This window comes from Salminus brasiliensis, chromosome 1 (genome assembly GCF_030463535.1).
Source record: "Salminus brasiliensis chromosome 1, fSalBra1.hap2, whole genome shotgun sequence".
Lineage (NCBI taxonomy): Eukaryota > Metazoa > Chordata > Actinopteri > Characiformes > Bryconidae > Salminus > Salminus brasiliensis.
In genome coordinates this window covers 92,835,378-92,848,765 of record NC_132878.1, presented here as the reverse complement: position 1 = coordinate 92,848,765, position 13,388 = coordinate 92,835,378, and the positions used below count along the sequence as shown (strand labels likewise).

General features: G+C 40.1%; 2 protein-coding genes across 2 annotated transcripts in view; one reads left to right on the top strand and one right to left on the bottom strand.

Annotated features, from left to right (window-relative positions):
* Positions 1-3,952, top strand: part of ext1a (exostosin glycosyltransferase 1a) — a 72,024-nt gene extending 68,072 nt beyond the window's left edge. Inside the window, exons 8-11 of the mRNA XM_072692421.1 lie at positions 13-102; positions 232-392; positions 2,306-2,477; positions 3,612-3,952. Coding sequence (XP_072548522.1) covers positions 13-102; positions 232-392; positions 2,306-2,477; positions 3,612-3,797 — 609 coding nt within the window. The 3' untranslated portion in view covers positions 3,798-3,952. The remainder of the gene's footprint in view (positions 1-12; positions 103-231; positions 393-2,305; positions 2,478-3,611) is intronic.
* The window catches only part of tap1 (transporter 1, ATP-binding cassette, sub-family B (MDR/TAP)), a 433,854-nt gene that overhangs the window by 180,835 nt on the left and 239,631 nt on the right, over positions 1-13,388 (bottom strand). The window lies entirely within an intron of this gene.

Here is a 13,388-nt window from a genome sequence, read left to right as displayed (position 1 = left end):
TGATGTGTCCAGGTGATGAGCAGCCGCTTCCTGCCATACAGCAGCATAGTGACGGATGCTGTGCTGAGTCTAGACGAGGACACTGTGCTCTCAACCACTGAGGTGAGTGACGTGCTCCAGCCTTTTGTCAGATTGCGGATAGAGCGCCGTGCTTTATCTTGGCTTCACCAGGCATGAGCGGAGTTGTTCAGCGTCAGGATGGTATCAGAGAGCCCGTGTTCTGTCCTGCAGGTGGATTTTGCCTTCACCGTTTGGCAAAGTTTTCCGGAGAGGATCGTGGGCTACCCAGCTCGAAGCCATTTTTGGGACGCCAACAAGGAGCGGTGGGGCTACACTTCCAAGTGGACCAACGACTATTCAATGGTGCTGACTGGAGCTGCTTTCTACCACAGGTTGGACACTTTCTCTCAGACTGTGCTGTAGGAACTGCTAAATGGCCACGGGCCTGCTAAAGAAGCCTTGCGGCACCATAAGTGACATCCAGTGACTTCTATGTGTCATGTGTCATTGCGCTGTGCCACATGTTGGACACTGCAAGTGTAGGGTTTTTTTGGGACTGTATAGGAGACAGAAATCTGTTTATGTAATAATCAATTAAAAGCATTATTAATATAATATTATAATTAACAGTGAACGAGCATTATTAAAATAATATTATAATGAACAGTGAACAAGCATTATTAATATAATATTATAATGAACTGTGAATGAGCATTATTAATATATTAATGAACAGTGAACAAGCATTATTAATATAATATAATGAACTGTGAATGAGCATTATTAATATAATAATCAACAGTGAACGAGCATTATTAAAATAATATTATAATGAACAGTGAACAAGCATTATTAATATAATATAATGAACAGTGAACAAGCATTATTAATATAATATAAACAGTGAACAAGCATTATTAATATAATATTATAATGAACTGTGAATGAGCATTATTAATATAATATAATGAACTGTGAATGAGCATTATTAATATAATATTATAATGAACTGTGAATGAGCATTATTAATATAATATAATAATGAACTGTAAATGATCATTATTAATATAATATTATAGTGAACAGTGAAAGAGCATCATTAATATCATATGTTTTGGGAGACTAGTATGAATTATAAGTTGTAGGAGAGCAGTATTAATATTAGTAGGAGAGCATTATTAATATAATATTATAATAAACAGTGAACAAGCATTATTAGTATAATATAATGAACTGTGAATGAGCATTATTAGTATAATATAATGAACTGTGAATGAGCTTTATTAATATAATATGTTTTGGGAGACTAGTATTAATTATACGTTGTAGGAGAGCAGTATTAATATAAGTGGTAGGAGATCATTATTAATATAATATTCATTAAATTGGTGGGAGAGCATTAAAATATTGTAAGTAAGTAGTTGGAGACCATTTTTAATATAACATTCATATAAAGTAGTAAGAGAGCATTTGTTAATATATTGTTAATATTATATTAAGCATTAATATAATATAATCATTAGTAGGAGAACATTATTAATATAATTAGGAGACAAGTACCATAAAATATATATTATTTGACTACTTAATATAATAACTAGTAAAAGAGGATTGTTAATATAATATTCATTTAATAAGTAGTTGGAGACAGGTATTAATATAATTCATATAATTGGTATGTGAGCATTGTTAATATATTATTAATATAAGAAGTAGTAGAATATTATTATTAAAATAATTAATGGGAGTGCATAATAATAATTATATGATATTAATAAACTAGTAATAGAATAAGAGAATTACATATTATAATTAGTAAGAAATCATTATATAATATACTAAGTAGTGGGAAAGCATTACTGATGTAGTAGTGTAAGAAGTGGATGAGCATTATTAATATAATAATATTAATACGTGGGAAAACCTTAATTAAGTATTCATAGAACAAGAGTGCATTATTAAAAGAGAGCATAGTGGTGTTGTAATTAAACTTCAGATGAATAAACAGTGCAGTTCAGGAGATGAAACTTTTCTTAACACATGGGTTAATAGTACACAATAACAGAGGCTGCAGCTAAGCTACAGTTGAACAAGCACTATGATAATGAGGCTGTACCACACACTGTATATTGTATGGAATAACATCTGAATATTATTTTAAAGTATTATCTGTGTAGCGCCTGCTATAAAGGTAAGAATTAGGGGGTATCTGTAATTGCAGTGTTGTAGATGTCCTACAGTGTTGAGGCATTACAGTAGGTATGCAAGACCATGCAGCTCAAACATGTCTTCCTTCTGTCCCCAGATATTACAACTACTTGTATACGAATTACCTGCCAGCCAGCTTGAAGAGCATGGTTGACCAGCTATCAAACTGTGAAGATATCCTCATGAACTTCCTAGTGTCTGCTGTCACCAAGATGCCCCCCATCAAGGTTACTCAGAAGAAGCAGTACAAGGAGACCATGATGGGACAGGTATGGAATTTAGGTTTCACTGATGACATGGAGAGCCAATACATCTATGCATGCATACACACACCATGTCCAAAAGTTTGTGGACACCCCTTCTATCGAATGCATTCAGCTACTTGAAACTGACAAGCTGTGCATGTGTGCATTTGCACATATGTGTCTAGTATTGTAGAGGGCTTTCTAAAGCCAGTAGAATAGGAATATCTGCAGCAGATAGGCATGGATCTGTTGGAATCAGGCCTAATGCCAGGCATGGGCTAGAGAGGGGGGTATAAAGCCCCCCCAGCATTGAGCTGTGGAGCAGTGGAAGAACTGTCTTCTCTGAAATGATGGACGGGGCTTCATTCAATACTTTTGGATACTTTTTAGTTGTGGAGTTTGGGATGATGAGGTGGGGTGGTGATCATCCAACATCCTGACCTCACTTAGGCTCTTGTTGCTGAATGTAATCAAATCCTCACAGCAATGCCCCTCCAAAATCTAGTAGAAAGTATTCTTCTCTGGACAGTAGAGACAGTTACTCCAACAAAAGCAAGATATGCTGTTTTTTTAATGCCCTTGGAAGAAACAATGAATGAGGTGTCCCAATACTTTTGTCCATGTTGTATATTTATTTGGAAGCATGCCTATTCTTGTTTACAGGGGTATATAGAAGTTATATGTTTATGTGGAGGCATAGATATTGTTGGTTGTACATTTATGGTGGTCTTGTTTACATTCTTGTTCACCTTTTGGGGGTGTTCTTGATATTTGTCAATATTTTACCAGTCAGTGACTCTTAATGTATCGGACCTGTATATAGTACACAGTGAATCTGGACCTGGATCTGGGTGTTTTCTCCACTGTTCTGAATTTGGAAACTCAGGAAGGGCACATCATGTCATGCCAAGTTCATCTTATTGTTCTCTTTCCAAATTTGGCTTCAGTAATGACTTCAGCAGACATCTCGCCTTCCATGACGTCCTCTTTTGCACATGAGCAAAATATTTATCTGGATACGTGTAACCTTATCTCAACTACTATCAACTAGACTAAAGACCATCAAGATTTTCTGTCTCACCACCTTTTTTTTGCATTAAAAATGCAAGGTCTCGGTCAAGGAGACTTCACTGACTGTCCTCTTTCTCTTCCCGGCAGACATCGAGAGCCTCTCGCTGGGCGGACCCTGACCACTTCGCCCAGCGGCAGACTTGCATGAACAAATTTGCCAGCTGGTTTGGCACCATGCCTCTGGTCCACTCCCAGATGAGGCTGGACCCGGTTCTGTTCAAGGACCAGGTGTCTATTCTGCGCAAGAAGTACAGAGACATTGAGAGACTCTAATGAACCGAAGACGTCTCTTCTGCAGAAACAGGAAGGGGAAACGCAGCAGGGGAGCGCCCTGGAGTCTCCCAGCGTATGCGGGGGACAAACGGGGCCGTGGAATCCCTTGGGGAGTAAGCCAGCCAGAAGCTGTAGGGTGGGTTGAAGAGGTGAGCCAGTCAGGGGTGGGCAGGGAAGGGGGGGGGGGGGGGTGTAAGACTGTGCTGTTCTTAATGGGGAGAGTCCTCACTGTCAAAAAAAACAAAAACAAACAGACCTCAACAGATATCTTTTGAGATGGTAAAAATGTTTGATTTGTCTGATTTCAACAGTAACGGACAACCTTAGCCCGAACCAAAGGAAGCTCTCTCAGATTTTACACTACTGCAGGTTTTTTGGCAGTTGGACAGCTTTGGCACAACATGTCGGCATGTGCAGCGAGCGAGTACAGCATAGTCTTCCCCCTCTTTTGGAATGCTTTGCCAATGGCAACGGTGGTCATGGCGACCTAAGCTGTGTCAGGGAGCCATACGCTCGGCCATGCACAGCCGGGTCCTGGACGACAATATCACGGCCCCCCAGAACAGCATGAGAACGGTATGCTCGGACTGAAGGCTTTTGTGGCAGATTGCTGGCCGCCTATTAAATGTGGAAACTGCATGGTGGGCCGGGCTATACAGAGGTTACCTGCTCTTCATGCACGTTTGTCCTGTTCGCCTTCGGTCCTGCTGGCAAGCGACACTTCCCTTCCTGAAGCCGCAGGATGGTTGTATCCTGCCAAGGTGGCTGAAAAAAGCAAGCCCTCCTACGAGAACTACAATGTCACAGTGCCTGACCTTTCAAAATAGAGTGCATCTGGGAGTCCGAAGGGGTTTTGCACGAATGCAAACACACCTTGCTCATGCTGCTTGTGTTTTTGGTAACATGAACAAATTCAGTGGTTCTCAGATTTGCCTAAAGCGGTTTCTTGTTTCCTTCTGTTTCTTGTTTTTTCCTTTTTTTTTGTTTTACGTCCTTTTCTCTGGTCCTAGCATTTTTATTGGGATATGTAAATGAACAATTTGTTGTTCACTGTTTGAAATAAAGGTACAAAGCGAATAGAAGAACCGCTTTTCGTTCCATAAAGAACCATTTTTTACTGATCTCTGTAGATGTCCTGATGGAAAAATGGTTCCTGATGAAGCTAAATGTAGTTCTTCTATGGCCCAGGTTTGGATCCAGTTTCCAGTCTTGGATTTTTGTTCTCGCTGGGAGTTAGGGGAACAGTTACTGTAATTGACTGGCCACGAACCGTCAAACCTACCAAGGATTACACGTCCAGGACTGGGGACTGAATTCAAGGTCCAGATTTGTTCTATGGCATTGCTCAAAGAACCCTTTGCAGCACCCTTATTTTTTTAGCAGTGCTTGTGAAAAAGGGTCACGGTTTTACTTCTTTTAAAAGAGCTTTGTGAAATTAAATGAAAAACATAGAGCCTTCAGAGTCTGCCACTGCCGTTGGCCAAAAAGGCTGGCATCATCTTTGTTGCCAGCAAATGTCTGGATGTTCCTGACGTCCCTTATTTCTGCATTTGTACCTAAACACTACGGCACCCCATATATTTTTTCAAACTAGGGCTCCAGAATATTAGAAAAAACTGACATTGCAATTTTTTTTTTGTTCTTCTGCTATATAAAAATAATATAGTAAAATTGTGATGTATGCTGGTAGTACCTTCAGACTCCTGCAGATGGCATTGCACAAGAATGATGGCGCTATAAATACCTGCAGGGTGTGAGATGAGATTCGTAGATTGAAAAGAGGGGTGGGACATTGAGTGTCGTGTTGGATGTGTGGGAAATGGGTCACAAATGTTGTTACAGATGTTAATGATTGGCTAAAAGGAGTGATTGTATTTGGGCGTGGCCAAAGACCGTAGTGTGAAGGACGTCGCTGAATCTGCAGGTGTATGGAAGTGTACGGTCATACGGGTCTACTAGCAGTGGCAGAACTCCCAGTCTACAGGACATTCTCCTCATTCTCATCATTCTTCTTGGCCTCTTGCTTGCCACTCTGCTCAATATGTTGATGGTCTGCAGTTCCCTGCGGACTGCTGGTAGACCCGTATGACCATACGGTTCTATTAACCCTGCGTTTTCAGCTACTTCCTTCACACTATGGCTTTTGGCCATAACCAAATGCAATCACTCCTTTTTCCACACATCCAACAAGATACTCACTCCTCCTCTTCTCTATTTATGCATCGTGCCTGGATTACTACCACCTAAAGCACACAAGGTGACTAGTTTCTTATCTGGGGAGCTTATTGTGATATTAAAAATACAGGATTTTTCACCAGATTTCACCAAAATTCAGTGATCCAACATGTCATTATGTTAATAACACACTATGTGTATCCAATGTCAGAGTAAAATAAACAATATTAGGCAGATATAATTGTTTTGGTACATGGAAATTATGGAAATTGAGAATATGTGACTATTGCACATGTTCACATTGCGATAACGATGCTGGAGCGATATATTGTGCAGCCCTAGTTCAAACCCCATCTTTCTTTCTTTTGTTTTTGCCATATCGAAACACTGATCTGTCTGGAAGTGTTGAACATGTTGAAAACATTTGATCCTGAGGTTTTAAACACTAGTCTTATTGGTTGACCAGTCCAAAGTATACTGTGGTAATGGATGGTCAGTGTAAGAGGGAGAAAATCATGTTATTTTTCTACAGTAATAAACAGTTACTTTCATTTCTGTTGGATGTTTTTGCGAATGATTTTTTTTTGTTGACATTTTAAGTATGTCAGGCTGATTGTCTCTCTTGTATTAAGATAAATAGTTATTAATTGGACATGGTGACCTAGCTGCTCATCTAGAATAATTCAGTAGGGCTTTGTTGCTCTAATTACTTCCAAAATATTTATATATTATCAAACCAACTTCCTAAGCATCATCGTACATCGTATAAGTTCTTTTGAAAAACTGAGGAAAGACCACAAAACATGAGTTGTGGCCAGAAATACTACAACCAAAATGTGTCTTGAACGTTCAGACCTGAGCAGATCTGAAGCCTGTTAAGCTTTTCATTGCTTGTTTATTTTTTAATTATTTGTCATTGATTTCACAATATCCCAAGGAACCGAATCCAGGCACTTTTGTTTGTGGTTTTTATATATTTTTATTTTAATTTCTTTCTTTTTTTTTTCTTTTACTCAAAAACATAATTTAATGAAGGTTCATCATTAACAATATAGTTTGTTCTTCCCATGTCCATATGGTGCCATTCATTCTGTACAAGATTTGCCTGAAATTACTGCCAGAAACCCAAATGAAATTCATGCTTCTGTCATCATAATCAAGAAAAATGAGTTGCTGGACAAAAAAAACCTACAATCCAATCTTAGTATTATTCGAAGCACAGAATGCATGTGTTTGAGGGAGTTGCTTTTGTATGTCTGAAAGTTAAGTGTTCTACTGTGGTAAAGGGGGCTATCTCCAGGAAATCGTGGTTTTATACCATTGGTTTTGTATGTTGGTCATTCTTGAGCTTGCACATTCTCACAATGTTTCCTGGCATTAAATAGAAAACACACAAATCTCTTAATTACACAAATGTGCCTTTCCTGAGACACGTCTGAGTTCTCCTTTGTGTTTTTTTGTTTGTTTGTTAGTTTTTTTTGCCTTTAATGTAAAACAAGCTCCCATTCCTGTGTTGCGTCGGTCAGTGCTGACAGATCTCTGTTCCTATCCAGTAATACTCAGTAGTTGATTCTAGTTTACTTTGTCTAACACTGGAATTCTTCGTTTTTTTGGTTTTTGGGGGGAGATTCAATACAAATTGATGCTGTAACTGACATTCCTACCATGTTCCGTAGGAAACTCTCGGTGACGACTCTCGGTTTCATTCTGTTAACAGTTTTTTTTTGTGACCATACTTCTCTGTGTATTTATCAGATATGTGGACTCGTTGTATCGCTACTCTTTTGCCCAGTGCAGACACCAATGTAATTAAAAGACCTTATTTTACAGAGCTAAGAACAATAATAGGTAACTTACAGTTTTGTAAGAATGGTTTTATAAAAAAAATGGAATAAATAATATTTGCTTAAAAAAAAGGTGTGTTGTGTACATCCTTTCTGTTAAACCTTGCAGGTAAGTAACACCCAGAGCTGGGTTGGGAGCATAATCCAGCCCTGGCTGTATAGTTAGGTGGCTAATTCTTTAAGTAGGGGAGCGTTTATGTCCCCAGGTTATAAATAAATGTTAGAAATGCTTTATGACAAAATAACTAGTTAATATTGAATAACTAATTATTATTTAGAAAATAAATGTTTGTTGCACCACCAAAAAAATAGAGATTATGGACCAAAATCATGATTTTCCATTTTGTTTTAAACTTCACTTCGATTGATGTCTCCTAATCCAGACTTTACCCCAAAATGTTAAAGCTCCAATAAAATGATTAACAAAAATGAGCTTTACAAAATCCCTTTTTTCAATATATTATGTTCATATCTCTCCAACTTTTGCCTATTTTAAAACAATATGTTACCACCCCCAACATTACGGTCATTACTGCAACAGCCTGTGGTTTCTTTATTCTTTAGTGGGGAATGTTTTTGGTAACGCTTCTTTGTAATAACCCTGGGAGCAAGTGAGATTTTGATGTCTGGAAAAGTTAGAAATCATGTTTTCCTCATGTTAATGGAGTAGGTTGCTTCAGCGGCATTAGCATTTATACAGTCATGGAGAGATATATACACATGTATATATGTATCTTCATATGCATACATTTTATATATATATATAGAGAGAGAGAGAGCGAGAGCGAAAGCACACACATCTGGGACATCATGTCTCACTCCATCCACCAACGTCACGTTGCACCACAGACTGTCCAGGAGTTGGTGGATGCTTTAGTCCAGGTCTGGGAGGAGATCCCTCAGGAGACCATCCGCCACCTCATCAGGAGCATGCCCAGGCGTTGTAGGGAGGTCATACACAATACTGAGCCTCATTTTGACTTGTTTTAAGGACATTACATAAAAGTTGGATCAGCATGTAGTGTGTTTTTCACTTTAATTTTGTGTGTGTCTCCAGAAATCCAAAATCCCAAATCCAAATCCAAATCCAAATCCAGGCCTCCATTGGTTAATAAATTTGATTTCCATTGATGATTTTTGTGTGATTTTGTTGTCAGCACATTCAACTTTGAGTGTTCCCTTTATTTTTTTTAAACAGTGTGTATATATATATATATATATATGTGTGTGTGTGTGTGTGTGTGTGTGTGTTTTGTATAAATATGTATATGGGAGTCAAGATTGTCACAAACCTGGTTGTTATAGCTTTTCAGTTTCACCACCGATATCAGTTTTAGGAAGTTTTAAATTAGCATTTAATGTGGATTTTTAAACAGATACTGATTGTAAAACTAAAAACCCATCATTACAGTCACCATGTGTCATTACCATTAAAATGCAAAAAATGCATGATAAAATGCAAACTAAACACAAAACTATTGATCACTTCTTCAGTCACTAGAGCTCTAGAGAAAAAGACTGTAAAGTGTGAAAAAGTAAGTAAACCCTTTGGCGTGACCTGGATTTCTGCACTATGCCGCTCTGCAAATAAAATACCACTCTTTATTTTAAAGCGTCTCAGCATTTTTTTCCTTTAAAGTTAAAATGGTAAAAATTGCTCCTAACTGAACAATCACTCATGTGTAGACCAGCCTGTCACAGTCGCAGCAACTCCACTGTGAACTAGCCGGGAGGATATTTACCTTTTCCGGTTGTCATTATTGTCCTGTGGGCAGCCGGATTTGCATGATTAGCCGATGGCCTCGGGCCACTAGCGTAAGCTGTGTGCACTCACTGTTCGCCAGACACATGCCGTTTGTCCATAAAGGTCTCCATGCATTGTGTATGAGAGTACAGCGGAAGCGACAATGGCACATATGATCTGGGAATGTTATAATGCTGGTTTTTAGTCTCTCTCTCTCTGACTTGGTACCGCCTGCCTGGAATTCTCCTAGTCCTCCCAGCCGCCAGTCCAATCCAGATGTTAACATGATGATGCCATTCATTTTTTAACACCATTAACACATTTTCCACAACCAGTTTCCACCCTCTCCCACAAATATGTAATCTAGACCACAGTGCAGTGCTTAAACCATGCAGATATGGGTCAGCGGCTTCATTTCATGTTCATCAACCATCAGGGAAGAGGAGGAAATGTGATCTCTGAGTGGCTTGATTGGGTCAAAACTGCTGATCTCCTGAGATTTTCCTCAGAATGACGTATTAAAGAAAATACATCCAGTGAGCACCTCAAAATACACACCACCACGTCCAACTTTGAGATGGATGGGCTACAACAGCTGAAGACCACCACCGTACCACCAACAGAAAGCTGAGGATGCACAGGCTTAGTACTGGCTCACCAACACTGAACAGGTGAAGACTGGGAAGACGTAGCCTGGTCTGAAGAATCTGGATTTCTGCTCAAGCTGGTTTCATGAACATGACGGGTTTGGTGTTCCTCAGTGGCCTTCACTGTTACTGGATCCTAATCCAGTAGAACATCTATGAGATGTGGTAGAATGGGAGATTCACAACATGAAATTATGTGATGCAATTATGTCCACATGGACCAGAATCCCAAAGCAACGTTTCCTACAACTTGTAGAATCCATGCTGTGAAGAATTGGTGTTTTGAGGCCCTGCCCAGTATTGGCATGGTGTTTCTAAAAAGGGCTCCTTGAGTGTATATGATCTAGAGACTGTTCTGTGACCAGAAGTGTTCTGTTCAAAATGTGTCTTCAACATTCAAATCAGACATAGATCGGAAGTGTGGTAAGGTTTTTGTTGCCTGATGTTATCACATAGAGTACATGCCTGGTCTCATATTGCCCACAGATGCCATATTGGGTATGGAATATACTACATGTGAGCTGCACTTTGATGAACCTAATCCCATTTCTGCAATTCTATCAAAAATGGACTCTACGAGTTCATATGAATGCCTTTTCAGACTATTTGACACCCCGGTTGCTCAATTATTCAATATATTCCACAATGGCTAATATAATGCCATGACAATTTCCTTGATTCCAGATTCCTGGCTGTGTACTGAGGTCTAAGGGGGATTTTCTAGCCACCTGAGGGATGGATATAGACCTTTTTTGGTAGGAGGGGGGGTCCACATTGGCACTACTTAACCATAAGCAACCACTTTGATGAACCTAATCCTATTTCTACAATCCCATCGGAAAATGGACTCTACAAGTCCATATGAATGCCTTTTTTGAGTCTGTTGCATTGGGCCTGACTAAATCGCACCGTGGCGTGTTCACATTGACCCAAATCACATGAAAAATCTCCCAGATATTTCTTCAGACATGCATAAATAACATCACTGAGGCTGCACTTTGATGAACCTAATCCCATTTCTGCAATCCCATAAAAAAATGGACTCTAGGAGTTCATATGAATGCCTTTTGGACTAATCGACACCCCTGTCGCTCAAATATTTAATATTCCACAACAGCTAATATAATGCACACTACAAAGACAAAAGGATTCCTGGCTATGTACTGAGGTCTAATGGGAATTTTCTAGCCACCTGAGGGATGGATATGGCAAGGCTTTTTTGGTGGGGGGGGGGGGGGGGGTCCACACTGGCACTACTTAACCATAAGCAACCACTTTGATGAACCTAATCCCATTTCAGCAATCCAGGATCATCATCCAGAGTCAGGATCATCATTCCAGAGACCACAGTTCCACTGCTCCATGATACCAAAGGTTTCATGTTTATCTGCTCCAGAGTGTCCCGTTCTATTGGCAATACTTCTCTACAGGGCCTAGACAGACTATGTGTGTTCATTAGAAGGGACAAATATTTGGACAGATAGTGTATGTCTACCCACCTACAAATCCATGACATGTGCAGTGCACTGTGATCCCTCATGGCCTCCTAGCAGAACGCCTTCACCTCTCTTGCAAAAGCTTAGGCACGGTTGACGGGATGGCAGAACTTTCACTGACTCATAAATCATTGACAGCTCATTGCCACGGAGTCCGTTCCTCCGAGCATGTTGCACAAGTCTGCTTTGTCTATTTACATATTTCTCCCAAACTGGCTCTCCATGCCTGGTTGGCTCTGCCTTTTCAGTGTGTTGCGTCGGGCCTGACTAAATCGCACCGTGGCGTGTTCACGTTGACCCGAATCGCATGCAAATCTCCCAGCTATTTTTTCAGACATGCATAAATAACATCACCGAGGCCTGATGATCTTTTCTGGGGACGTGGGCCTCGCCAGCCGCTGGGGCCTGCTGGGCTCGGCAGTGTCTGAACATGACCACTGCGGCTTACTGTAATCGACCAGGGCATCGGATGGCTTGCGCTGGGGGTTTTTAATGAAAAAAATGCTAATACGTGAAGCCACTTGGAGAGAGAATCACCACAGGAGAGCGGGCTCGGTGGGAGATAACACCCCAGGAATCCTAATTAAATATCTTACGATTAAATGCGTTAGGCGAATTGGAAGACGTGCAGTGCATATGTCCTAATCCTTGTGTAGAGTGTGCTGGTGTGTGTTTTCTGACCATGTCAGTGTGGTTTCCACACTGGCTGTATGAAAACCATACATTGAGGGATCTGTGAGAATTTACACAGGTTATACAATAGCTGCATGTACTGGGTTATTGACTACAGTCTGTACAGCACTGTTTATACACTATACAGTGTATATACCCCTTCTAGTGAATGCATTCAGCTACTTTTACTTGCACTCATTTTAGACACAAATGTGCAAATGCACACACACACAACTTGTTTAATCCCTGTGGAGAAGTACTGCATATAGAATAGGACTTATTGGAGCAGATAAACATTAACCTATTGGCACCATACCCAATGCCAATGCCAGGTTTAGGCTAGGGAAGTGTAAAGCCCCCAGCATTGAGCTGTGGAACTGTGTTCTCTGGAATGATGGTTGGTGCTCCATCCAATACTTTTGGGATGAGTTGAGGAGTTGGGGATGAGGTGGGATGGTGGTCATCCAACATCCATAATCTAGATGAAAGCCTGTTCTGATTAGGAGAGACAGTTACTCCAACAAAAGCAGGAAACTCATTTGAGCAAGCGTCCCAATACTTTTGTACAATACATTACTTTATATATAGTGTACATATGACCATGGAGTGCTCATAGTTCACTTTCTGCAAAACATACTGAGGCTAAAACCGCAGGAGGGAAAAGTACAGTACGAGAGGACTGGAAGTCATGACTCATTCTGGGAAAACCCACGAAATCTATCCACTATATCTCTCCATGATTTATGGGACTCTGTTCAAAGGTCCATGTTGGGATGTGAGAAGAAGAAAAAAACAAAGATTAGCACTCCACTTCAAAGAAGGTTTGTACACATGACCCCGCTTCCTCCTTCTGCTGGTATGAATTGATTGTAGGATCTGAGTGCTGAGAACATGATCCAGCATCTCCTTTCCCTTAAAGCAGCTCTACGAGGCTGCAGACTCCGAGCTGTCGCCACTTGGACACTCGAGAGGCATCGACTCTGACTGGGGAGCAAAATAAAGCAATCATAACT